This window comes from Armigeres subalbatus, chromosome 2 (assembly GCF_024139115.2).
Source record: "Armigeres subalbatus isolate Guangzhou_Male chromosome 2, GZ_Asu_2, whole genome shotgun sequence".
In the NCBI taxonomy this organism is placed as follows: domain Eukaryota; kingdom Metazoa; phylum Arthropoda; class Insecta; order Diptera; family Culicidae; genus Armigeres; species Armigeres subalbatus.
Genome location: NC_085140.1, coordinates 264,207,298 through 264,233,783, shown reverse-complemented (window position 1 = coordinate 264,233,783; position 26,486 = coordinate 264,207,298). Strand labels below are relative to the sequence as shown.

The window sequence follows — 26,486 nt, the reverse complement described above, 5'->3', positions numbered from 1 at the left end:
ATTTCTAAAGAAGGGATCACATTCACCATCCAGAAGGAAACACATTAATCATTGCTTTTCACTGGGCAAACCATGATTTTGATAAAGGGTTGAGTTTATTATTATTTATTCAGACTAAGGCCGATATATAAGAGTCTTCTCCATTCGGCTCGGTCCATGGCTACACGTCGCCAATCACGCAGTCTACGGAGGGTCCGCAAGTCATCTTCCACGTGATCGATCCACCTTGCCCACTGCGCACCTCGCCCCTTCTTGTGTCCACCCCTTCTTGTGGATCGTTGTCGAGAACCATTTTAACCGAATTACTGTCCGACATTCTGGCTATGTGCCCGGCCCACCGCAGTCGTCCGATTTTTGCGGTGTGAACGATGGATGGTTCTCCCAGCAGCTCATGCAATTCATGGTTCATTCGCCTCCTCCACGTACCGTCCGCCATCTGCATCCCACCATAGAAGGAACGCAGCACTTTCCTTTCGAACGCTTCAAGTGCGCGTTGGTCCTCCCAAGCATCGTCCAGATCTCGTGTCCGTAAAGGACAATGGGTGTTTTGAAGATTGTCAATTTGGTACGGCGGCGAACTCTATTCGATCGGAGCGTCTTCCGGAGTCCAAAGTACGTACGATTTCCAGCCACTATGCGTCTCTGAATTTCTCAGCTGGTATCATTTTCGGTAGTCACCAGTGAGCCCAAGTACACGAATTCTTCTACCACCTCGATTTCGTCACCACCGATGCAAACTCACGGTGGGTGGTTTCCATTGCCTTCTCTTGAACCTCTATCTATCATGTACTTCGTAGTCAACGTGTTGATGACTAGTACGATCCGCTTGGCTTCCCTCTTCAGTCTGATGTAGGCTTCCTCCAAAGTTACGTGCCATAATATCTATGTCATCGGCGAAGCCAAATAGCTGGAAGGACTTATCGAAAATTGTACCACTCGTGTTAATCCCTGCTCTTCGTATTACCCCTTCCAAAGCGATGTTGAATAGCAGACACGAAAGACCATCACCTTGCCGTAACCCTCTGCGCGTTTTGAAGGGACTCGAGAACGCCCCTGAAACTCGAACTACGCACATCACCCGTTCCATCGTCGCCTTGATCAACCGTTTCAGTTTATCCGGAAATCCGTGTTCGTGCATTAGCTGTCATAGCTGGTCCCGATCGATTGTATCATATGCGGCTTTGAAGTCGATGAATAGATGATGTGTGGGCACGTTATATTCGCGACATTTCTGCAGTACTTGGCGAATGGCGAACAACTGGTCTGTGGTGGAGCGTTTGCCCATAAAACCCGCCTGGTACTGCCCCACGAACTCCCTTGCAATTGGTGCTAGTCGACGGCATAAAATTTGGGAGAGTACCTTGTAGCAATGTGCAATGTGATTGCGCGGTAGTTGCTACAATCCAGCTTATCGCCATTTTTGTAGATGGGACACACGACACCTTCCATCCACTCCTGCGGCAAAACTTCCTGCTCCCAAATCTTGGTAATGACCCAGTGCAGCGCTCTAGCCAGTGCCCCATCACCGTGTTTAAATAGCTCTCCTGGTAGTTGGTCAACCCCAAGGCCTTTGTTGTTTTTCAGCCGGCCAATCTCTTCCTGGATTTCCTGGAGATCCGGAGCCGGTAAAATTATGTCCTGCGCGCGTTCTCCCAGGTTCATCACCATACCGCCATCTTCATCTGCCACATCGCCATTCAGGTGTTCTTCGTAGTGCTACCGCCACCTTTGGATCACCTCACGCTCGTTCGTAAGAGGGTTCCCTTTTATGTCCTTACACATATCCGGCTGTGGCACGTGGCCCTTACGTGAACGGTTCAACTTCTCATAGAACTTTCGTGTGTTATTAGCGCGGTACAGTTGCTCCGTCTCTTCACGGTCTCGATCTTCCTGCTGGCGCTGTTTTCTCCGGAAAATCAAGTTTTGTCTGTTCCACGCCCGTTTATATCGTGCCTCGTTCGCCCTCCCAAGCAGCACGCGCAACATCTTCCAAATAGGTGTTTGTTCCTAATAAATTGCATTGAAGACACTGGCAATACATCGAGTCACATTACAGCCACTTTTCAGTTTCAGAAAATCACAATGTTTCATTTCCGTTTAAGTGGCGTCGCAATATTTTACCCATCTGACTTCTTGGGTGGTTTAAAATTCGATGTGTTTCATATCGGAAACAAAACAGATAAGTTGCAGAATTAATAACACTTCGGTTCATTGCTGTTACGACAATGTTTCTGATATGTTGCAAAACACTTTGAGCTCAGCTGAGCAGTATTTTATTTTTGACAGTCCCCTGCATGTTCCGTATAAGGTACAATGAAGTTACAAATGACTTTGTTGTTTATGTAGTGCACTTGTAGCAGAATCTCCAAATAGAATTGTTGGTGTGATGGTTATAGTAGCAGGTTGCAAATCTCAAGGTCCATGGTTCGATTCCCGGTTGGTTTTTGTGTTTTTATTTTCATTGTAGCCGCAAGATGTTGCAAATAGGCTCCACCTCTTGCGCTTTTTGTGTCACAAAGGAGTTCCAAATACGACGCGTTGTGCATAAGTCATACCTTTAGTAAGTCACACCACAGCTGTTGTTACTCACTGAGAAACAAGAGGTGTTGCTTGGGCCTCGTGCGGTGTTTCAGCAATCTCGCCCATGCTGCATTCTTCTCTTCCACTAATTGCTCACATTCGCCGTCATACCAGTCGTTTCTCTGATCCGGGGGCACCGTGCCAAGTGCAGCGGTTGCGGTGCTACCAATGGCGGATCGAATATCTCTCCAGCCATCTTCAAGAGACGCTGCGCCTAGCTGCTCTTCCGTTGGGAGTGCCACTTCCAGCTGCTGCGCGTATCCATGGGCTACCGTCTTGTAGCCGCCAAATGTTAAGCTGCGGCGTTCGACTTCGACGTGTGTTGTACACCGTCGAGAGTATTGAGCGCAGGCATACTGCAACGAGGTAGTGGTCGGATTCAATATTCGCACTGCGGTAAGTGCAGACGTTCGTGATGTCGGAGAATAATTTATCGTCGATTAGAACGTGGTAGATTTGGTTTTCCGTTTCTTGGTTAGATGATCTCCATGTGGCCTTGTGGATATTTTTGCGGGGAAAGAAGGTGCTTCGGACTACCATTCCGCGGGGGGCTGCGTAGTTTATGCATCGTTGGCCGTTGTCGTTCGATACGGTGTGCAGACTGTCCGGTCCGATGACCGGTCTATAAATTTCCTCGCTTCCTACCTGTGCTCATTATTCAACTCTCCCTAGTTACGGTGAAGATAGGCGTGGCCAGGAGTAGTAATCCTCATGCTTTTGTTATTTTTGTTTGAGACTGGAATCAAGGACCACTCCCCTTCTTGATTTCTGATAGCATTCTAGATAAGGATCTCAAAAGTAAAACATGAGTATCACTAGTGTCCAATCTACGAATTACACCGTAACAATGCTAATGCTAATGCTAAATGCTAATGTCCAGCAAATCTCCTGCAGCGCCACGACGTCGAAGTTGCGGGGATGTAATTCATCGTAGATCATCCTGTCGCAACCTGCGAAACCTAGCGACTTGCAGTTTCATGTTCCAAGCTTCAAATCGTGATCCTTTATTCGTCGCCTAGGTATTTGCCGATTATATCGAGTCGTATTATCTCTTGTACTGCTCGTAATTATTGGTTTTCCAGGCGGTTTATTGGGCCTGTGCAAACCTCCTGTCTCGTTAGAGGGCCGTCGTGTCAAGTCTGTTTTGTATCCCACCTGACACCATGACTTGGGCTTGTGCGCTTTGAGCGGCACACGGTCGCTTTGGTGGGGCATACTTGCGGATACATGCAGCTTTTTATAAGAATTTAACAGAGCCTACTGTCAAATCCCACCACATCCTAGGCAAGCCGCACAACTCGCAGATGGCCTGGGGAGGGATCATCATGCCCCTGGACATACTCCCTGCTGCCCGTGAAATGAAGCAGAGTTAAACTCACGAAAATATTCACAAAAAATCAAAGTAAATTCAGGGGGTATTAGAAGGCTGTGAAAGTTCATCCTCCCCTTTTTCCAAATGATCATCCCACCCCCTTTGTTATCTTTTCCTTAGGATAGAGAATATGTGTACCAAATTTGGTTCAAATCGATCCAGAGGTTCATAATTTACTCTGATTTGCCCGTTTTCTGAACAATACCCCTCCCTCCAGACCCCTCCTCCATTTCCCAAATTACCCTCCCTTATGATCGTCTCCTTATAGTGCATACTTACAGGGGTTAGACAAAAAGGTTGAGATAGGCAAAAATTTGTCAAAGTTCAAATCAGCATAACTTTGCGTAGAATGATCCGATTTTGATCAAACTGGGACCATCGGACGCGGAAACTCTTCCAGTATACTGGCCCTATGCGAAACTTCTGATTGGTCCTTGGCCACCGGTGGTGTTCCGGGTTTTCCGAGGGTATGTTAAAAATCCATTTTTTCTTCTGCTTATCATTTTATGTGACGTTTACTGCCATAATGTTTTATGCTTTCCCCAGAAACTAGAACTAATATGCTGACCAATGCTGGCTGCAGATCGAAAATCCGTTAGGTATACGCAGAGATATGGCCATTTTCGTGAAAACGATACGGGATTGGCCATACACCCTGAGCAAATGTCACTTTCGCAGAACTTCCGGAACCTGTTACAAATTGGTCAAAAAGTTTTACAGTCCTCAAAATATATCTCTAATAAAGATCCTATATTCATCGTCTTGGGAAAACATGAATTTTGACACCCATATATGTACGCGAGCTCGAGCGGTTAGTTTTCTGGAAAAGTCATTACAATTTGAAAAATAAAACACTCGAACAATTCTGATGTGGCTTGCTAACTCCAAGTCCAAAATCCGACTCTCTTCTTTATTTACAAAAACGTTATTTATAACTACTGGCTATTGTTTACAATTTTTCTCTCATTTTCAATAATGTTGCAGAATGTTGCATGCTTACTACATTTACTCTCATGTGACATTCTGCTCCGAGAGCATTCGTACTCTCTAGTTAAACAATTATTTAACAATTGAGTCAGCTACTATTTCTAGGCCAGCTTATTCGCCAAGTTTTGCTTATACTTAAATATCCGTTGTTTATTTTCAACAGCGGTTGCTATTTGATAAACATAAATGGACAGGTTCCAACCTGTCCAATCTTTCCTTTTGTTCGTTTATATGACATACTTTAAAAATAGAAGAAAAATGGTGATTATTGCATGGCGTTTAGGGTCGCTACATATGCATGGTTCCAGATGGTGCCAAAACCGGCACCTCCTGGACGGCCCATGGATTCTGCTATAAGGGTGGCAGTGGACACTATCATTCTGGAAATGTTTCTGTAATCATTGTCTCGCAAAGCCATGAAGTCAGATACTCATATTTGCATTATTCCGATCTGTTATCATTTCATCATGTTCCCGGTACCATTTTTACGGAAATGGCCGTAGATGGATTCTCGATCTACAGCCACCATTGGCCAGCATATTAGTTCTAGTTTTCGGAGAAAACATAAAACATGATGAAAGTTAACGTCACATAAAATTACAAGCAGTGGAAACAATGCATCTTGAACATACCCTCGAAAAACCCGGAACATTTCCGGTGGCCAAGGACCAATCTCAGGTTATGTAGGGGGACAGTATACTAGAAGAGTGTCCGCTTCTGATGGTCCTGGTTTTATCAAAATCGGATTATTATACGCAAAGTTATACTGATTTCAATTTCGACTTATTTTTACCTATCTCAACCTTTTTGTCTAACCCCTGTATGTGTACAAAAATTGGTTGAAATCAGTCCTGTGAGTTGAAAGTTACACAGAATTGTTAGTTTTCTAAATAAAACCCCTCCCCTTTTCTACATGTTCATCCCACCCCCTTTATTAAATTCCCCTGAGAAAGAGAATGTGTAGCAAATTTGGTTGAAATCGACCAAGTGGATCAGAAGTAGTTAGCGAACATACATACATAGATTGGTTTTTATAATATAGAAGCAGAAGAAGAAGATTATCTTTACCCTGCAGATGATGGAGATACTCGAATTCCCTCCGTTTGACGCTAAACTGTATGCAGCGAAAGTAACTTTTCAAGCAATTAGCTAAAAATCCTCAATTGTTGAATTCCTTTGACAAATATGAATCAGTATATGCCTTGGAAAAGCAAAATGCGTAAACAGTATCCGTTATTTCTTATCAAAATAACTTACAAAATCCTTGGTAGGCACTCAGTAACGATTCGTAGTAAACTGCTGGCGGTGATTTTTTTCCTGAAAATCATTGTTGTTCTCGGTAGGTATTATTTAAAAGAATAAAACGAACGACGAGAAGTTTAAAAAAAATCAGGTTGCAAAATCGGGTCAGAAACGTGATAAAATCGGTTCAAAAACATGATCATCGGGTCAACACTGTATTGTTTTTGACCATGCATCGGAGCCCTAGCCACATACTTGTCTTGCTTCTAGATTGTCCCAATTTAATCATCAAACCCGGAGCTTAACACATTTCAAGCTAAAACCAATTTGTTTAGTAACAAGCATTTCCGAGTGTTCCTCTCACTACCACTGTTCACCAGTTCAGGCAAAGTTAGTACAAATTTATTCCTTTAATTCAATTTTTCAGCAGTCCGATTGGCCTATCACAAATGTTTATTATTCTAACTTTCTTCTAGTTAACCTCCTGTCGATAAGCTACGGAATATGCTGCGGCTGGACCTCTCCATCGCTCCCGCTTCTCCAGTCACAAGACTCCCCTCTCCCCGGTGGACCAATCACATCGGAGGAAGCCTCCTGGATCGGAGCCTTCCTGTGCGTCGGAGGCTTCACCGGAAACATCATATCCGGATGTATGGCCGATCGCTTCGGTCGTAAATTAACAGCCTGTCTCGCGGCGATTCCCCAAATCGTACGTTAAATGGGATTGATTATGTAATGATTCCATGTATCTCACGTCTAATTTTGCTTTCAGATTGCGTGGGTATTAGTAATCGTTGCGAAAAACGTTTACTACTTGATGGGAATGCGATTCTTGTTGGGCTTCTCCGGGGGAGTCTGCTTTATGATAATTCCAACGTTCATCGCAGAAGTCGCTGAGGACAGGTAATTGGATGATGTGGTAACTAGGGTGAATCGCTGAATTTATGCTATTTTGTTGTATGACACATAGAATACGCGGAATGCTGGGTTCTACTTTGGTATTCACTTGCAACTTGGGAATTTTATTGATGTACATTCTTGGTGACTGCCTACCCTATGATTTAATCCCGTGGCTACTGCTCGTGTTTCCCCTAGCTTTCCTCGCAGGGTTCCTATTCATACCGGATACGCCGTACTATTTAATGAAGAACAATGACTTCACGGTATCTAATTAAGAAAACTCCAAGGGTTCATCGATCGTTTTATAATCTTTTTCTGTTCCAGGAATCGGAAAATTCTCTACGATTCTATAGAGGTTATCCTGTTAAGGCGGAATACGTTTCCACTGAGTTTAAAATGGAACTGGTTAAGTTGAAGGACTCACTAAGTGACGACAAGTGCACCCCGCAAGACACTAAAATTACATTCCAAGATTTAGGTACAATAATGAAACACATAGTTAAAATCATAAGACATCGAACATTGCTTAGCACTCCAAAATCGGACAGAAACCGATTTATAACTGCTGCTTGTTGATTAATTTGCAGAATTCCGATATTATACGTTCCTCATATTTCATTTAATGTGGGGGGATTGCTGCCAAGCTACAGATTTAGATTGGAAATTTTATCAAAACATTTATATTCTTTCGTTTGATTTTTTTAAGACTCTTAAACGGTTAAAAAAATTATTCATCTATCTGCATTCCAGTACCAACTCATCTGATTGAAATTGCTCCTGAAATTGTAATGCTCGGATTGGCTAGGGGGAGTTCTTATGAAGTGTGGGTACTTTGTAACGATTGTATAACATTTCACCGAAAACTATTTCGCGGAATTCCTTTTCGCGGTTGAACATTTCGCGGAATAACATTTGGCGGTTTGTAACTTTTCGCGGTACGACATTTGGCGGTTTGTACCTTTTCGCCGAATGACTTTTAGCGGAATGTACCATTTCGCGGAATGCACCATTTCGCGGAATATTAATAATAATAGCCTTTATCCATTCAGCATTTCCAGAATTATTATCTGCGAGGTTGAAACTTTTGTGAGCATGAGCAGGATAACCGTACAATTCGTAGTTGCTACTCCGTGATTGACTAGAACTTGCGAAATTGCACAGGGAACCAATTGAATGGAGCTTGGGTTTAGCTATCATTCTCAATGTGCAAATTTCGGAAATTCAATGCATTTTACTAAGTCAATTACGGCGCCGGCCACGTCCTTACGGTCATCAAGGGAAGGAAGGATTATTAGTTCAACTCTCGTTGCTACTAGAGACCAAGTATACCTCTGCATCTCCACGATAGTCTTAGGATAGGATATTATGTCAGTATGAAGGGATATATTATCTGGATTCACTTTGGTAAGTGATGCGATCTATGGGATAGGAATATATGAATGAGAATTAGAAGTACTAGAGTAATGAGAAAGTATTAAAGTGCATTCTAATGGGATTCATTTTTTACAATTAGAATTTGAATGCTATTGGATTCTAATACCACGCACACGTCTACCACACCATCGCTACCCGCACATCAACCTCACACATTCTTACTTGTATGAGGCCTGCACGAGCATAGCGACCGTATATAGCATTCGTATGCGGGTACAAATGAATACCAATCTATTTTTACATTTTTTATTTACTGCTACTAAGTAACAGGCAGCTTTTTATAACAATTCTATATTTAGAATCATACTTGCTAGCAATGAGAATTTGATTTGCAAAGAGATTGAGTTATATGATTAACGAAATTATCTAATAGGAAATTGGAAAGGGCCAGGGATCAAACCCTTAATCTCCTGCTTATGAGGCAGAAGCAGTGACACAAGGCCACCAAGCACCCCTAGAATTATTATCTGCGAGGTTGAAACTTTTGTACCTAAAAAGTCGAAAATTTTTATTTTGATGAGTTTCCTAGACCGGCTCAGAAGTCGAACCCAGCCTTTTTTAGCATAGTTTTGCTTGGCAGAATTGCATCTTCCCGCTAAGGAAGGCCTCCCAGAATATGTAGAAGTAGTTTTCAAAATTTCAATTGCCCCTTATACCGGGCAGATACATCCATTTAAAGAAGGCATTATCAAGTCTATTCGACTTATATCGGGCAGATGCGACCATTTAAAGAAGACGTTACTCCTGCCTTCGCCTTATACCGGACAGACGCATTCTTTTAAAGAAGGCATTATCAACTCCTTTCGCCTTACACCAGGCAGATGCATCCATTTAAAAAAGGCGTTACCCCACCCTTCGCCTTATACCGGGCAGACGCATTCTTATAAAGAGGACATTATCAACTCCTTTCGCCTTATACCGGGCAGATGATTGTATAACATTTCACCGAAAACTATTTCTCGGAATTCCTTTTCGCGGTTGAACTTTTCGCGGAATAACATTTGGCGGTTTGTAACTTTTCGCGGTACGACATTTGGCGGTTTGTACCTTTTCGCCGAATGAATTTTGGCGGAATGTACCATTTCGCGGATTGCAGCATTTCGCGGAATATTAATAATAATAGCCTTTGTCAATTCAGCATTTTCAGAATAATTAGCTGCGAGGTTTCTAAGCCAAGTTACCATTTTTTTTGCATTTGTTTAACACGAGATTAACACGTTGAAACTTTTATACCTAAAAAGACGAAAACAAAATTTGATAAATGTCCTAGACCGGCCCAGAAGTTGAACCCAGCCTTCTTCAGCATAATCTTACTTGGCAGCCTCGCATCTTCCCGCTAAGGATGGCCTCCCAGAATATGTAGAAGTAGTTTTCAAATTTTCAATTGTCCCTTATTCCGGGCAGATACATCCATTTAAAGAAGGCATTATCAACTCTATTCGACTTATACCGGGCAGATGCGTCCATTTGAAGAAGACGTTACTCCTGCTTTCGCCTTATACTAGAAAGACGCGTTCTTTAGAAGAAGGCACTATCAACTCCTTTCGCCTTATACCGAGCAGATGCATCCATTTAAAGAATGCGTTACCCCTCCCTTTGCCTTATACCGCGCAGATGCGTTCTTTTAAAGAAGGCATTATCAACTCCTTTCGCCTTATACCAGGCAGATGCATCCATTCAAAAAAGGCGTTACCCCACCCTTCGCCTTATACCGGGCAGACGCATTCTTTTAAAGAGGACATTATCAACTCCTTTTGTTTCATACCGGGCAGATGCATTCATTTAAAGAAGGCATTACCCCTCTCTTCGCCTTATACCGGACAGACGCGTTCTTTTAAAGAAGGCATTATCAACTCCTTTCGCCTTATACCGGACAGATGTATCCATATAAAGAGGGCATTACCCCTCCCTTCATCTTATACCGGGCAGACGCGTTCCTTCAAAGAAGGCATTATCAACTTCTTTCGCCTTATACCGGGCAGATGCATTCATTTAAAGAAGGCATTACCCCTCCCTTCGCCTTATACCGGGCAGACGCGTTCCTTCAAAGAAGGCATTATCAACTTCTTTCGCCTTATACCGGGCAGATGCATTCATTTAAAGAAGGCATTACCCCTCCCTTCGCCTTATACCGGACAGACGCGTTCTTTTAAAGAAGACATTAGCAACTCCTTTCGCCTTATACCGGGCAGAACATATGGTGGGGTTTCAGGTTTTGAAACCTGCAACCCGAATCGCCAGATGTCGGGTTCGGGTCGAGTACGGTTTTACGAATGCAAAAATTCTCGGGAACGGGTCGGGTTAGCATTAAATCCAAAAAAAAATGCCCGGATTGCATGCAATTAAGCAGAAATCGGTAAATATTTGAATGATAATTATTCTAACTGAATTCGGCCAAATGGCATTCCGCGGAATGATTTTCGGTGAAAAGGTACATTCCGCGAAATGTCTTTCGGAAAAAAGATGCATTCCGCGAAATGTGTTTCGGAGAGTTGACACATTCCGCGGAATGTCGTACCGCGAAAAAAAATTCCGCGAAATGTTTTTCGGCGAAATAGTATACAACCGGGCAGATGCATTCATTTACAGAAGGCATTATCCCTCCCTTTGCCTTATACCGGACAGACGCGTTCTTTTAAAGAAGGCATTATCAACTCTTTTCGCCTTATACCGTGCAGATGCATCCAGTTGAAGAATGCGTTACCTCTCCCTTCGCTTTATACCGGGCAGACGCGTTCTTTTAAAGAAGGCATTATCAACTCCTTTCGTCTTATATCAGGCAGATGCATCCATTTAAAGAAGGCGTTACCCCTCCCTTCGCCTTATGCCGGGCAGATGCATCCATATAAAGAAGGCGTTACCCCTCCCCTCGCCTTATACCGGGAAGACGCGTTCTTTGAAAGAAGACATTAGCAACTCCCTTCGCATTATACCGGGCCGAACATCAGGTTTTGCCTGAAACCCGAATCACCGCTAGTTCGTTGTTTGAATTTTCCGGGGAAAACTTTTGTGCGGGCTTAAATAATTAAATTATGTCGGGTTCGGGTCGAGTACGGGTTTATGAATGCAAAAATTCTCGGGAACGGGTCGGGTTTGCATTGAATCTAAAAAAATGCCCGGATTTCATGCAATTAAAGCAGAAATCGGTAAATATTTGAATGATAATTATTCTAACTGAATTCGGCCAAATGGCATTCCGCGGAATGATTTTCGGTGAACAGGTACATTCCGCAAAATGTCTTTCGGAAAAAAGGTACATTCCGCGAAATGTGTTTCGGAGAGTTGATACATTCCGCGGAATGTCGCACCGCGAAAAAAAATTCCGCGGAATGTTTTTCGGCGAAATAGTATACAACCCTTTGTAACCAGAATCCATGAACATTAGACCTCTTCATGTTTTCAAAAAGTATCAAAAATTCAACCGGTCAGCCCAGAATCACAATTCTTATGCTAAAATAAGCCTCCTGACAAATTTTCAGCTAATTTGGATAAAATTTCGAGGTGGCTCAAGTCGATTTAGTGTTTTTGAGCTATTTTCAATTTTGAAAAAAAAAATCAACAAGAGATATGAACGCCGAAAATCATCGCAACAACCTCTAAACGGAAGCTCTTAGTGTGCTTTGAAAATCTTGTGAACATTGCGATTCGATCCGTTTACGTTTTGACCATGTTAAAGTGATTTTCAAGCTTTTAAGTGCATACAAACACTGCTCTTTAATTTATTAAAAATATTTAATCTTAAATTTATTACAAATCATTGCTAATTTATTCTACTATTATTTCTATTTTTCCCCTGGACATTTGAGTAATATAATTGCCAATGTGCGATTTACCGTTAAATTCTTAAAAATCAGAACATTTGTCATAAATTTACACGTTAGGATTACTTCAAACAAGTTATTGGTGGCTAATTTTCAATAGGAAACATTGGGATAGAAGTCTGCGTCGAATGCAACTTGTTGCGAGCAAATCGGTGCCTGAAAAATTAGCTAGACTATTTGCGAACTTTTGCGCACATACACACACACGCAGATCGCCATGGTGAAGTTATCGGCCACCGACGCTAACAAGGTATTCAAAGTAGGTAAGCTGAAAGTTGGCCGGTCAGTATGTCCAGTCAACCTCTACCAACCATCGATAAGTGCTTCTGCTGCCTCGAAGCGGGACACAAATCGTGGGCGTGCAAAGGGCCGGATAGGAGTAACCTATGTAAGCGATGCGGCGAAGAGGGTCATAAGGCGCACACGTGCGAGAAAGCGCCAGCGTGCACTCTATGTGCGAAATGGAACCAGATACACAACCACCTCATGTCTGGGCCTGCTTGTCCGTTGAGTACTAGTACGAGGAAGCCGTGCAAGTAACGCAGCTCAACCTCAACCATTGTGCGGCCGCCCAGCAGTTGCTGTGGCAGTCGGTAGCAGAAGCGAGAACAGACGTAGCTATCCTGTCGGACCCGTACCGCATCCCCGCGGATAACGGGAACTGGGTAGTGTACTACTGCAGCTGTTATGCGCCGCCATGGTGACCGATAGAGCAATTCACCCAGATGGTCGATCGGCTGACATCAGACATCAGTGGAATCGATAATAGATGCAACATTCTGCAGCCCAAGTTTAACCGGTATCCTGCAGTGGAGGGTCGACGACGGCTATACCCATAGTGACCATCTGGGATCCGATACAGGATAAGCAACGAGCCAAAGAGAGGAAGTCAACCAGAGCGTGAAAGGTCGCCTACTTCGACAGTAGAACCTTCAGTGAAGCTTTGCGCCTGGAGGAAAACACGGAAAGTTTGAGTGGGGATGAACTGGTTGCGGTTCTGTCACAAGCGTGCGATGCTACCATGCCGAGGAAGGCACGACCGCGGAATTGTCGACCACAGGTATACTGGTGGAGCGAGCCTATTGCAGCACTTCGAGCAGCATGCCTCTGGGCTAGAAGAAAAGCGTAAAGGACACGCTCGGACACAAGGCCATCAAAGAAACCAAGAAAGCCTACTTCGACAGATTGTGTCAGAGCGCCAACTCGAACCCATGGGGAGCCGCCTATAGGGTGGTGATGGCCAAAACAAGAGGAGCACTCCCGAGCGATGTCCCACGAGGCTGAAGACGATAATCGAAGCACTATTCCCGCACCACGGCCTAACCCATTGGCCGCCAGCAGCGGGGGTAGGAGCAAATGACGAAGCAGTGGCGAGGGTAACGCAGCCATAATGACTAATCCGGACATGTTTAGGTTAGCCATGCAGAGGTGTCTGGACGAGCGGACGTTCCCGGATATATGGAAGAGACAACGTTTGGTCCTGTTAACGAAACCTGGTAAGCCAACAGGAGACCCTCAGAGTACATACAGATTGGTGTCTGATAGAGCCACACATGGAGGAGGTAGGAGGATTATCGAGCGAGCAATTCGGCTTTCGGAGAGGAAGGTCTACTCTGGGTGCCATTGGTGGTGGACACTGCAAAGGTCGCCATCGAATACAAGCGGCGTGGTATACGTTATTGCGCAGTAATAACACTCGATGTGCGGAATGCAATCAACAGTGCGTGCTGGATGAAGATCGCGAACTCGTTGCTTCGGCTGAGAGTACCGGTAGGGCTGTACAAGATTCTGGGAAGTTACTTTCAGAATCGAGTATTGATCTACGAGACAGACAAAGGCTTGACCAGCGCCCCCATCACGGCAGATGTCCCACAGCGATCAATTTTGGCTCCATTGCTGTGAAACGTGATGTACGATGGCGTGCTGGGGTTAAAGCTCAGCTTTTAAGCTAAATTCCATAAAACCAGTTTTAATCGTTAATCCGAAACTGTTCATCATTTCATTTATTTAGTCTACATCTAAACAGATAACACTGAATCAACAATTTGACGCCACAATACACGGTTCGAGGCCGCATCTCTCCATCAAGTCGACAAGACAAGTCGTTTTGCACCCGGTCTGACTATCTCGCGCGCTGCGCTCCACGCCGTCTCGTATCTGCCGAATCGGAAGCGAACACCATATTTGCAGGGTTGCTGTGCGGCATTCTTGCAACATGTCCTGCTCATCGTACTCTTCCGGCTTTAGCTACCTTCTGGATACTGGGTTCGCCATAGAGCTGGGCGAATTCGTGGTTCATTCTTCGCCACCACACACCGTCTTCTTGCACACCGCCCAAGGAGGCCCTAAGCATTGAGCATTGTCCATGTTTCATGTCCATATAGGACAACCGGTCTTATTAGCGTCTTGTACATGACACATTTAAGGCGGTGGCGAATCTGTTTTGACCGCAGTTTCTTCTGGAGCCCGTAGTAGGCCCGCCTTCCACAGATGATGCGCCTTCGTATTTCACGACTAGCATTGTTATCAGCCGTTAGCAAGGATCCGAGGTAGATGAATTCCTCAACCACCTCGAAGGTATCCCCGTCTGACATAACACTGCTTCCCAGGCAGGCCCTGTCGCGCTCGGTTCCGCCCACAAGCATGTACTTTGTCTTTGCCGCATTCACAACCAGTCCAACTTTTGTTGCTTCACGTTTCAGGCGGGTGTACAGTTCTGCCACCTTTGCAAATGTTCGACCGACAATGTCCATGTCATCCGCGAAACAAATAAATTGACTGGATCTGTTGAAAATCGTACCCCGGCTGTTACACCCGGCTCTCCGCATGACACCATCTAGCGCAATGTTGAACAACAGGCATGAAAGTCCATCACCTTGTCTTAGTCCCCGGCGCGATTCGAACGAACTGGAGTGTTCGCCCGAAATCTTCACACAGTTTTGCAAACCATCCACCGTTGCTTTGATCAGTCTGGTAAGCTTCCCAGGAAAGCTGTTCTCGTCCACAATTTTCCATAGCTCTATGCGGTCTATACTGTCGTATGCCGCCTTGAAATCAACGAACAGATGGTGCAATGGGACCTGGTATTCACGGCATTTTTGAAGGATTTGCCGTATAGTAAAGATCTGGTCCGTTTTCGAACGGTCGTCAACGAAGCCGGCTTGATAACATCCCACGAACTCATTCACTAATCTGGGGTATCACTTTGTAGGCGGCATTAAGGATCGCTCGAAAGTTCCCACGTTCAAGCATGTCGCTTTTCTTGTAGATGGGGCATATAACCCCTTCCTTCCACTCCTCCGGTAGCTGTACAGTTTCCCAGATTCTGACTATCAATTTGGCTAGCTTTTCCGGGCCCATCTTGATGAGCTAGCTCCGATACCATCCTTATCAGCTGCTTTATTGATCTTTAGCTGTTGGATGGCATCCTCAACTTCCCGCAAGGTGGTGGGGGCTGCTTGGCTTCCATCGTCAGCTGAACTGACGTGGTCATCTCCTCCGCTGCCTTGACTTTCACTGCCTGTACTCTCAGCGCCATTCAAATGTTCCTCGCTTCCACCTTTCGATCACCACACGTTCGTCCGTCAAGATGCTTCCATCCTTATCCCTGCACATTTCGGCTCGCGGCACGAAGCCTTTGCGGGATGCGTTGAGCTTCTGGTAGAACTTGCGTGTTTCTTGAGAACGGCACAGCTGTTCCATCTCCTCGCACTCCGCTTCTTCCAGGCAGCGTTTCTTCTCCTGAAAACCTTGCTGAAGCGCGACCGCCCCCGACCGACCGCCCTGACGTCGGTAATGTCGGAGAAGTGCCGTCCATCAATCAGAACGTGGTCGATTTGTGATTCTGTCTCCAGTGGTGATCTCCAGGTGTACCGATACGGAAGGCTGTATTGGAAGTAGGTGCTGCGAATGGCCATATTCTTGGAGGCAGCGAAATCAATAAGTCGTAGACCTTTTTCGTTCGTCAGCCGGTGAGCGCTGAACTTCCCAATAGTCGGTCTGAACTCCTTCTCTTGGCCAACCTGAGCGTTCAAATCTCCTATGATGGTTTTGACGTCGTGGGTTGGCTGTCGTACTCACGTTCCAGCTCCGCGTAGAATGCGTCCTTATCATCATCAGTGCTTCCGGAGTGTGGGCTATGGACGTTGATCATGCTGAAGTTGAAGAACCGGCCTTTGATCCTGAGCCTGCACATTCTCTCGTTGATCGGCCACCACCCGATCACGCGCCTTTGCATATCGCCCATCTCTATGAAAGCTGTTCCCAGCTCGTGTGTGTTGCCGCAGCTCTGGTAAATGGTATGATTACCTCTAAACGTTCGCACCATTTATCCCTTCCAACAAACCTCCTGCAGCGCTTCGATGCCGAATCCACGGTCCTTGAGCACATCGGCGAGTATGAGTGTGCTCCCGATGAAGTTGAGAGATTTGCGGTTCCACGGACCGAGTTTCCAATCGCTAGTCCCTTTTCGTCGTGGTGTTCTTCGCCGATGGTTCCGGTCCGTACTCTCTTGGTAATTGTTCGTTGCTTATGTTTTTTTAAAGGCTGGCTTGCAGAGCCTGACACCAAATCCTCTAAATTTCCGGAGGACCATTCCTCCTTATTTCCAGTGCACAGTTTCACTCGCTGGCACTCGGACGATAATCAGCCGCCCATAACATGGAGAACAGACGCTGCTGTGAGCCGGTCCTGACATGGAGAACAGACGCTCAATAAGATGTGCACCTCCGGACAGGAGCAAACCCCCCTTCCCTGTCAGCATACGACCATAGTTCCCACCGGGGTTGGTTACCCGATCTTCCCTAAGGTTGCTCGTATCCCGGCCAGCGCCACGGGGAGGTAAGGATAAGAGTTGCTGGGTAAGAGGCTAAGGACCACGAGATGGGGTCTATTTTATTCATTCAGGTACGTGAAGTACCAATGGTACGCTTCACCCAGCATTTGCCGTGCCACTTATTGTCATATATTGGCTATGTTCGCCACATTTTAGTCGCTTTTTCTATAAGGAAAGCTTTTGTGAAAACAGATCGGAAAATATTAAAACGGGGCCTGCTAATCTATTAAAATTCAATAATATTTTAGTGGATATTTTTACAATTTTAACGTTTTTGACACCAAATATAAGAACATAAATGCAGGCTGAAGTTTAATGTTTTTGACCCTTCGTTGGGAACTAATTTGGATGAAGTGAGATCTTTTACTAGGAAATTTAAAAATATGAAAGCTCCTGGTGATGATGGTATTTTCTACATACTTATCAAAAAACTTCCTTTATCCTTTTTGGTTAATTTATTTAACAAATGTTTTCAATTGGCATACTTCCCAGATAAATGGAAAAACGCCAAAGTTGTTCCAATTTTGAAGCTGAAAAAAGAACCAGCTGTTGCTTCTAGTTATCGTCCAATCAGTTTGCTTTCTTCAATAAGCAAACTGTTTGAAAAAATAATTTAAATAGAATGATGGTTTATATTAATGATAATTCTATTTTTGCTGATGAGCAATTTGGTTTTCGCCAAGGGCATTCAACCACTCAACAGTTATAAAGAGTTACGAATTTAATTCTGGTCAACAAATCTGAAGGATAGTTGACTGGAGTTGCTCTTCTTGATATAGTGAAAGCATTTGACAGTGTTTGGCATGAAGGTTTGATTGTAAAATTGATTAATTCTAATTTTCCTCTGTATATTATTAAACTGTTCCATTATTAATTAGACCGCTCACTGCAGGTAAACTATCAGGATTCGAAAACTGATAGATTACCTGTAAGGGCTGGTGTTCCCCAAGGCAGCATACTGGGGCCAATATTATCTAACATTTTTACTTCTGACTTATCTGATTTACCACCAGGGTGTCAAAAATCTTTGTTTGCGGATGACACGGGCCTCTCATCCAAAGGGCGAAGCCTTCGTGTCATTTGTAGTAGATTGCAAAAAAAAGTTATATTTGGATGCTATCTCCAATTACTTGCAAAAATGGAAAATTTCCCCGAATGCTTCTAAAACTCAGCTTATAATTTTCCCACATAAGCCGAGAGCTTCTTATTTGAAACCATATAGCAGACATATTGTCACTATGAATTGGTCTAGCGAAGCTAAATATTTAGGACTTCTGCTGGATCAAAAATTAACTTCCAAAAATCACATTGAAGGCATTCAAGCCAAATGTAACAAATATGTTAAGTGCATATATCCACTTATAAACAGAAAATCAAAACTTTGTTTTAAGAACAAACTTTTGATTTACAAACAAATTTTCAGACCAGCCATGTTGTATGCTGTGCCAATATGGACTAGTTGCTGCAATACCAGAACCAAGGCACTTCAGAGGATTCAAAATAAAATTTTGAAAATGATTCTGAAGTTGCCTCCGTGGTATAGTACCAATGAACTTCATAGAATTTCTAATATTGAGACATTGCCACAAATGTCCAACAACAAATGCCGCTTGACCAAACACGATTATTTTGATTGCCTTTTGTTCTAAGTGAGACGTCTGTTTCTCTGTGGCTTGATAATAACATTTCTGAGGGTCGTGTGTTCGAGTCCCATTGAAGGGAAAGTGGTTACCTCCAATACATTTTTCAAATAAAAATCTTCCACATAATGTACATATTCACATATGAGTTTTCAGAACATAGTAAATTTCTGATGAGCTCGGTGGTCTAGTGGCTACCGCTTCTGCCTTATAAGCAGGAGGTCGTGGGTTCAATTCCAGGCTCGTCTCTTTCCTACTTTGTATTTCTATATTAGTTCTTTCTGTGTTTCACGTTCTACCAAAACGATTCCTACCACACAATCCCAAAACCCCCCGTGGCACCTATGAGAGGTCGTAGAGTTCTCTGCATCTTTCTTAAGTAGGTGTCCAACTAATCATCCTTCCCCTTCCTCAGCATTCGCAAGAACGTGGTCAGGACAGATCTCGACTATTGGAGAGTGCATTGCTTCCATCTAAGAGATAGTGATTAGTCCCAAATCAATATCTGTGGTAACGGATGAAAGTGATGCTACTCTCATACAATAGTCTTGGCTTGTACCACCTACGAATTTGTGCGAATTGCTCAATGCTAATGCTAATGCTAATAGTAAATTTCTGATATGTAAAAATCAAAATTACTTGATACTTCACAAAAAAAAACAGGAAACATTCAATTCAATAATGCAATTTTAAGCCCTTATTGTATTTTTTTTTTACAAAAATCTGGGACATTTATGAAATAACCACAATTTATAAAAAATCTTAAATCTTAAAAAATATATGAAACCATATAAATGTTGAAATTTTGACCACAAATTTGTTCAAGTCACTCTTTTGTGGAACAGCAGTGCAGAACCAAGAAATTCCAAGTTATAAATGTAGAGCAACTTTAGCTTTTTCAGCTGTGTTTTCTACAATTCGATGGATGTCGCGTCCGATTTTCTCATTTAAGTGTGAATAGAGCATAAAGACGCATGGTAGATATAAACATAACGATGTTCGAACATGTTTTTACTGCAATCAACAGTTGACATACATAGACAAAGTTTTGTTACACATACTTCAAAAACGATAAATATGAAAGGCGTCATGACCTTTATTTTAATCGGTTAAACGACTATTTTCTTCCATTTACTTCCACTAATAATTTATTTTAGTATTTTAGTATTTTAGTATTTTGTCTACTATTTCATCGTTAGCACATGAACTATGGATAAAACTTCAACTGATATCATGAGAATCATCAAAAGGGCGAACATCTGGAAAGGAAGTTTTGCTTAGATTCTAAATAATCTCGGAATTTTGCAATCAACAAGCAGTAGCGTACGTGAGCTTGAAATGCCATATCCACGGGCATCCAGGCATTTCATTGCATTGCTGTACTGTCGACTAAACATTTGTTCTCCTATTTCAGCTAGCAACCATGCCCGGAAGGCATTCCTAATTGGAATCAGTCTGATGGCACTCAATCAATTTTGTGGATGTTTTTCGATGCTCAATTACACGGCGTCTATTTTCAGTGAATCAGGTTCAACATTGTCGGCCAACTTATCCGCTATTGTAATTGGTTCGATTCAAATGGTTGGATCGTATTTTTCCACGGTATTTGTCGAGCGAGCTGGACGAAAGGTAAGTATTTTTTGTAGTCAGTCGTATGAATAACATAAAAGCATACTGGCCAGGAAAATGAAATATTTTATTGGTCTTAAAATGTGATGCATTCCGATTTAGAACTGAAATGATTTTTCCATTCTTTTGAGAAAACTGCATGACTGGAAATAGTTTTTCATAAAAATATTAAATATTGGTGACATTCGAACATTTGACCAATTAATTCCTGTTTACCGAATTTCTGGCTTCTACCGTTTATTCATGAACATTCTTATTGTGTAATATCTGATCAGCAATCAGTTATCACACGAGCGGAAATGATTTAAATTTTCACGATGGTGTTGAGGTGTCACGTCACACGTGTCAGTTCCCCAAATGGTGTTATAAATTAGCAACAAAATAACGTTTCTCTTTGAAGTCAGTCATATGAATACATTGCATAAAAGCAGGTATATAGGCTAAAAAACACAATATTTTTTATTGAACTTAAAATGTGATGCTGATGCGTTTCAAATAAAAATTGAAATGATATTCTTCTTCCTGTGAGGGAATCAGCATGATTTAAACGAGTATATTGCATGCAGAATACTGAATCTTGACGAGATGCTAACATTTACCATATTAAATCCTGTTTACCAAGCCTTTGGATGCAGTATGCATGGTTTTGCTTGCTTCTTCCTCAAAACAGATCATAATTCATAAACATTTTCTTTATGTAAGATTTGATCAGCAATCAGTTATAGCCCCGGCTCACAAGAGATTCAATTTTAAAATGCCGAGCATCAAACAAATCATATTTGAGCTGTCACGTGTCGAGAGCCCCGAATCGGGTTACAAATTAGCAACAAAGTAACGCTTAACTCCCAATCATTTGCAGCTGCTGTTGATAATCTCGGCCGTTGGAATCACAATCGGACAGGCCATCTTTGCCGGTTTCTCGTATGCCAAAAGTCTCGGCTACAACGTGGAATCCTTCGACTGGCTGCCTCTGGTGTGCTTCTCGTTCAGCATCTTCATTGGCTCGGTGGGTGTCCTGACGTTGCCGTTTCTGGTACTGGCCGAGGTGATGCCACAAAAGGTACGATGAGTCCTGCCGCTGCTGCTATGTGTGGATTGGGGATGTTGCATTTGAATCGTTTTTGTTTAACGAGGCGATTAGAAAACCTCAGCAGCCGTTACGTGACCAGCCAGCAGTACTAATGTGATTGTCTTTTTCATGGTATTTTGCGTTGCATCGTCATTTGGGTAACTCGGAACGGTTGGCTAGATCAAGGGATTCGCCATCAGCTTTTGCATGGGGATACTGTGGATTTTTGCGTTCGTTGCAATCAAGGTAAGACATGAGGTAGTCAATTGAATTCCGATACTTCATACTTTGAGAGAGCTGATCTGAGCTTTCCATGGGTATATGACATAATCATTTTTCAACAGAGCAACAGACTACAGTATACTATCACGAAAAACAATAAAAAAGCTAACTTTGTTCCTCACTTTTCCAGTACTTTTCAACGCTGTTCGACGTGCTCGGAATGCATGGAACGATGATGCTATTTTCGCTTTGCTCACTGGCTGGAGCACTGTTTGTGGCTTTCGCAGTTCCTGAAACCAAAGGAAAGAGCCTGGATGCCATCGCCAAACTGATGAGCTGAGAAAAAATTGAATCAAATGCAGCTGTGATTGTCCTTTTCTTTTTAGGTTTACATTCATACAATCAGTGATAATAGTCTAAAGCAATGGGATATTTTTGTTGAGGGAATAAATTTACTCTGGGAACGAATGCCTGTTCTATTCTTAACTAACAGAAAATGGAGAATAATAATTTTATTTATATTTAGGTATATCATATTTATTCTTTCCTTCCACTCCTTCTATAGAAGTGGCCAACATAAATTTTATTCCACTATATTTATCCAAACTTTACAATTCTATTGATATGAAACAATATACTGAAACAGTGCGGTTCATTTAATTATAGTTACATAGGAATAGGATTGACGCATCAAATGCAGGTTAGGTCCACAAAAAGTGTGTCAATATCACATATCTGTACATACAGAAGTGAACATAATTGGTCTAAGCGTATAACAAAAGGCTTTTCGAGTCTCGTATCAAAAATTCATCTTCTGAATGATCTTATTGGCCCCCAAAACGACAAATGCACGAACAGTTTCTTGTATTATTTTCCGTTGTTCCCAATAATCACGTCAATTCGCTAATTTGCGAATATTAAACCGAATTCAGGCCATTGAACGGTACATTCAATTTGGTTGCCGCATGCAGAGTGTAAGGCGCTAATTAAAGCTGCCGCCCGTACCTGTTCCACGAACAAAACACCATATGTCCCAAAAAAAGAAGATTTGTGATAAGTCATTCAGTCAAGTGAACAAAAGTCAACAAATTGCATTTTAACTGCGCTTTGTACGTTGCTTTAAATTTCCTCTTGTCCGCACTTTAATGATGATTTCAATTAGAAGAAAAAGCTTTGAGAGACCTTCTACGTGGCTAACAAACAAGAAGATATTGACAAAGACTGAATTTAATGTCAGCTCAAGGGTCAGCTGGTCGATATGTCAATTAAGCATACCGTTTTGACTCATATTACGAAAACTCAAGCAAATTTTTCACTTCGGAAGTCTCTATGGCATATGAAGTAATATGAAGTAAAATATAAAAATATAAAATGAATCAATGGTTCCCATCGAGTAGCGACAGAATAGAACTGTCATATAAGTTTCAGACAGTCATTTTTTTTGTTGTAACTATCAATAAGGATAAATTTTATTCTGCCAAACTTTGTCTCAAATGCCGAATACGCATAGTAAAAGTTGTCTCAAATTCAGAACCGGGATACGAGTAACCTTAGGGATGATCAGGTAATTAACCCCGGTGGGAACTATGGTCGTATGCTGACAGTACACCTCTCGAGGAGGTGCAAATCTTACTGAGCGTCTGTTTTCCATGTTAGGAGCGGCTGATCATCGTCCGAGTGCCAGCGAGGGACTCTAAGTGAAACTGTGCACCATGGTCCACCGGAAATAAGGAGGAATGGTCCTCCGGAAATTTAGGGGGTTTGGTGTCATCCCCTGCAAACCAGCCTTTAAAAAACCAGACCGGAACCATCGACGAAGACCACTGCAACGAAAATGGACTAGCGATTGGAAACTCGGTTCGTGGAACTGCAAATCTCTCAACTTCATCGGGAGCATACGCATACTCGCCGATGTGCTCAAGGACCGTAGATGCGGCATCGAAGCGTTGCAGGAGGTTTGTTAGAAAGGAATCAATGATGCGAACGTTTAGAGGTATCTACCAGAGCTGCGGCAACACACACGAGCTGGGAACAGCTTTCATAGTGATGGGCGACACGTAAAGGCGCGTGATCGGGTGGTGGCCGATCAACGAGAGAATGTGCAGGTTGTGGATCAAAGGCCCGTTCTTCAACTTCAGCATAATCAACGTCCATAGCCCACATTCCGGAAGCACTGATGATGATAAGGACGCATTCTACGCGCAGCTGGAACGTGAGAACGATAGCTGCCCAAGCCACGACGTCAAAATCATCATAGGAGATTTGAACGCTCAGGTTGGCCAAGAGGAGGAGTTTAGACCGACTATTGGGAGGTTCAGCGCACACCGGCTGACGAATGAAAACGGCCTACGACTAATTGATTTCGCTGCCTCCAAGAATATGGCCATTCGCAGTACCTACTTCCAACACAGCCTTCCGTATCGGTACACCTGGAGATCACCACTGCAGACAGAATCACAAATCGACCACGTTCTGATTGATGTACGACACTTCTCCGACATTATCGACGTCAGGACATATCGTGGCGCTAACATCGACTCTGACCACTATCTGGTGATGGTTAAACTGCGCCCAAAACAATCCGTCAACATCAACAATGTTCGGTACCGACGACCGCCGCGGTACGACCTAGAGCGACTGAAGCAACCTGATGTCGCCACTGCATACGCGCAGCATTTCGAGCCAGCGTTGCCGGAAGAGGGTGAGCTCGATGGGGCCCTTCTTGAGGACTGCTGGAATACAGTTAAAGCAGCCATTAACGACGCATCGGAGAACAACGTTGGGTATATGGGACGAAATCGTCGGAACGATTGGTTCGACGAAGAGTGCAGACAGATTCTGGAGGAGAAGGACGCAGCGCGGGCGGTCGCGCTGCAGCAAGGTACCCGGCAAAACGTGGAACGTTATAGACGGAAGCGGAGACAGCAGACCCCCTTTTCCAGGAGAAGAAACGCCGCCTGGAAGAAGCGGAGTGCGAGGAGATGGAATAACTGTGCCGTTCTCAAGAAACACGCAAGTTCTACCAGAAGCTCAACGCATCCCGCAAAGGCTTCGTGCCGCGAGCCGAAATGTGCAGGGATAAGGATGGGAGCGGCTTCGTTGACGGCCGCACTTTAGATCTTTACTGTACGGCAAATCCCTCAAAAAATGCCGTGAATACCAGGTCCCAACGCATCATCTGTTCGTTGATTTCAAGGCGGCATACGACAGTATAGACCGCGTAGAGCTATGGAAAATTATGGACGAGAACAGCTTCCCTGAGAAGCTTACCAGACTGATCAAAGCAACGGTGGATGGTGTGCAAAACTGTGTGAAGATTTCGGGCGAACACTCCAGTTTTGTTATTTTTTATTGCTAATATTGATTTATTTATGGAAATTTTGTATTTTTTTTCGTGGAACATTTATTTTTTCTTATGGAAAATTCTTCTTTTATAATTGCATTTTTTGCTTTTAAAAGTGCTTATTTATTTTTGTTTTGTGGAAAATGTTTAATTGTTTATGGAAATTTTGTTTTATTTGTGGAAATTTTATATTTATTTATTGCTCATACCCTGATTTCTTTATTGGCAATTTTCTATTTTCTTATGGGAATTTTCTAATTGTTTAGGGGGAGTATTTATTTTAGTCGAAGGTGTCATGCGGAGAGCCGGGTGTAACAGCCGGGGTACGATTTTCAACAGATCCAGTCAATTTATTTGTTTCGCGGATGACATGGACATTGTCGGCCGAACATTTGCAAAGGTGGCAGAACTGTACACCCGCCTGAAACGTGCAGCAACAAAAGTTGGACTGGTGGTGAATGCCTCAAAGACAAAGTACATGCTTGTGGGCGGAACAGAGGGCCACAGGGCCCGCCTGGGAAGCAGTGTTACGATAGACGGGGATACCTTCGATGTGGTCGAGGAATTCGTCTACCTCGGATCCTTGCTAACGGCTGATAACAATGTCAGTCGTGAAATACGAAGGCGCATCATCTGCAGAAGTCGAGCCTACTACGGGCTCCAGAAAAACCTGCGGTCAAAAAAGTTTCGCCACCGCACCAAATGTGTCATGTACAAGACGCTAATAAGACCGGTTGTCCTCTACGGACATGAAACATGGACAATGCTCGAGGAGGACTTGCAAGCACTCGGAGCATTCGAGAGACGGGTGCTTAGGACCATCTTTGGCGGTGTGCAAGAAGACGGTGTGTGGCGGCGAAAATGAACCATGAGCTCTGTAGCCTGGCCTGGCGAGGCTACCTAACTAGGGGGCGTTTGAATGATTTTAAAAACAAATGGTTTATGCGCCACCTCCAGGGAGGACCACTTGTCGTTCTCAGTGCCCGGCAAACTCAAACCTCAGGGCCAGTTCTGTTTAAATCTATCGCGTATCCTAGCAGATGCCGAATGCTATCCATGTACTCCAGACTCCACTTACTAACCAACTCAAAAAGTATTCGAAAACCAAACTTCCTACCGATTACGAGTGCACTTAGTCGACCAGTTTCATCACCGGAAAAGTTCTTCCCAACACAAACCCTGACACGCTTCAGGACAAAAATGGAGGACTGATATTCCCAAGCAGTCCGACTTGGAGTAACAACTATTCAACAAAACTACATCAAAAGAAACGAACGAAACGTGAAAAACCTCTTACGACCAGTGCACTTTAATTACGGGACTTCCTCGGCTGAATTATAACAATTACATTTAGAGAAACGAGAAAACTTTAGCATCACATTTATTAACAAATTATTTCTATTCGGGTACCCA

At 43.4% G+C, this 26,486-nt stretch overlaps 1 protein-coding gene across 1 annotated transcript in view; it reads left to right on the top strand.

The window, feature by feature from the left end:
- Positions 1 to 22,407, top strand: part of LOC134209709 (uncharacterized) — a 39,618-nt gene extending 17,211 nt beyond the window's left edge. Inside the window, exons 10-17 of the mRNA XM_062685719.1 lie at positions 6,658 to 6,890; positions 6,954 to 7,084; positions 7,152 to 7,344; positions 7,406 to 7,559; positions 20,225 to 20,439; positions 21,299 to 21,499; positions 21,689 to 21,754; positions 21,921 to 22,407. Of these exons, the coding sequence (XP_062541703.1) occupies positions 6,658 to 6,890; positions 6,954 to 7,084; positions 7,152 to 7,344; positions 7,406 to 7,559; positions 20,225 to 20,439; positions 21,299 to 21,499; positions 21,689 to 21,754; positions 21,921 to 22,070 (1,343 nt within the window). The 3' untranslated portion in view covers positions 22,071 to 22,407. The remainder of the gene's footprint in view (positions 1 to 6,657; positions 6,891 to 6,953; positions 7,085 to 7,151; positions 7,345 to 7,405; positions 7,560 to 20,224; positions 20,440 to 21,298; positions 21,500 to 21,688; positions 21,755 to 21,920) is intronic.
- Positions 22,408 to 26,486: the final 4,079 nt, after the last annotated feature.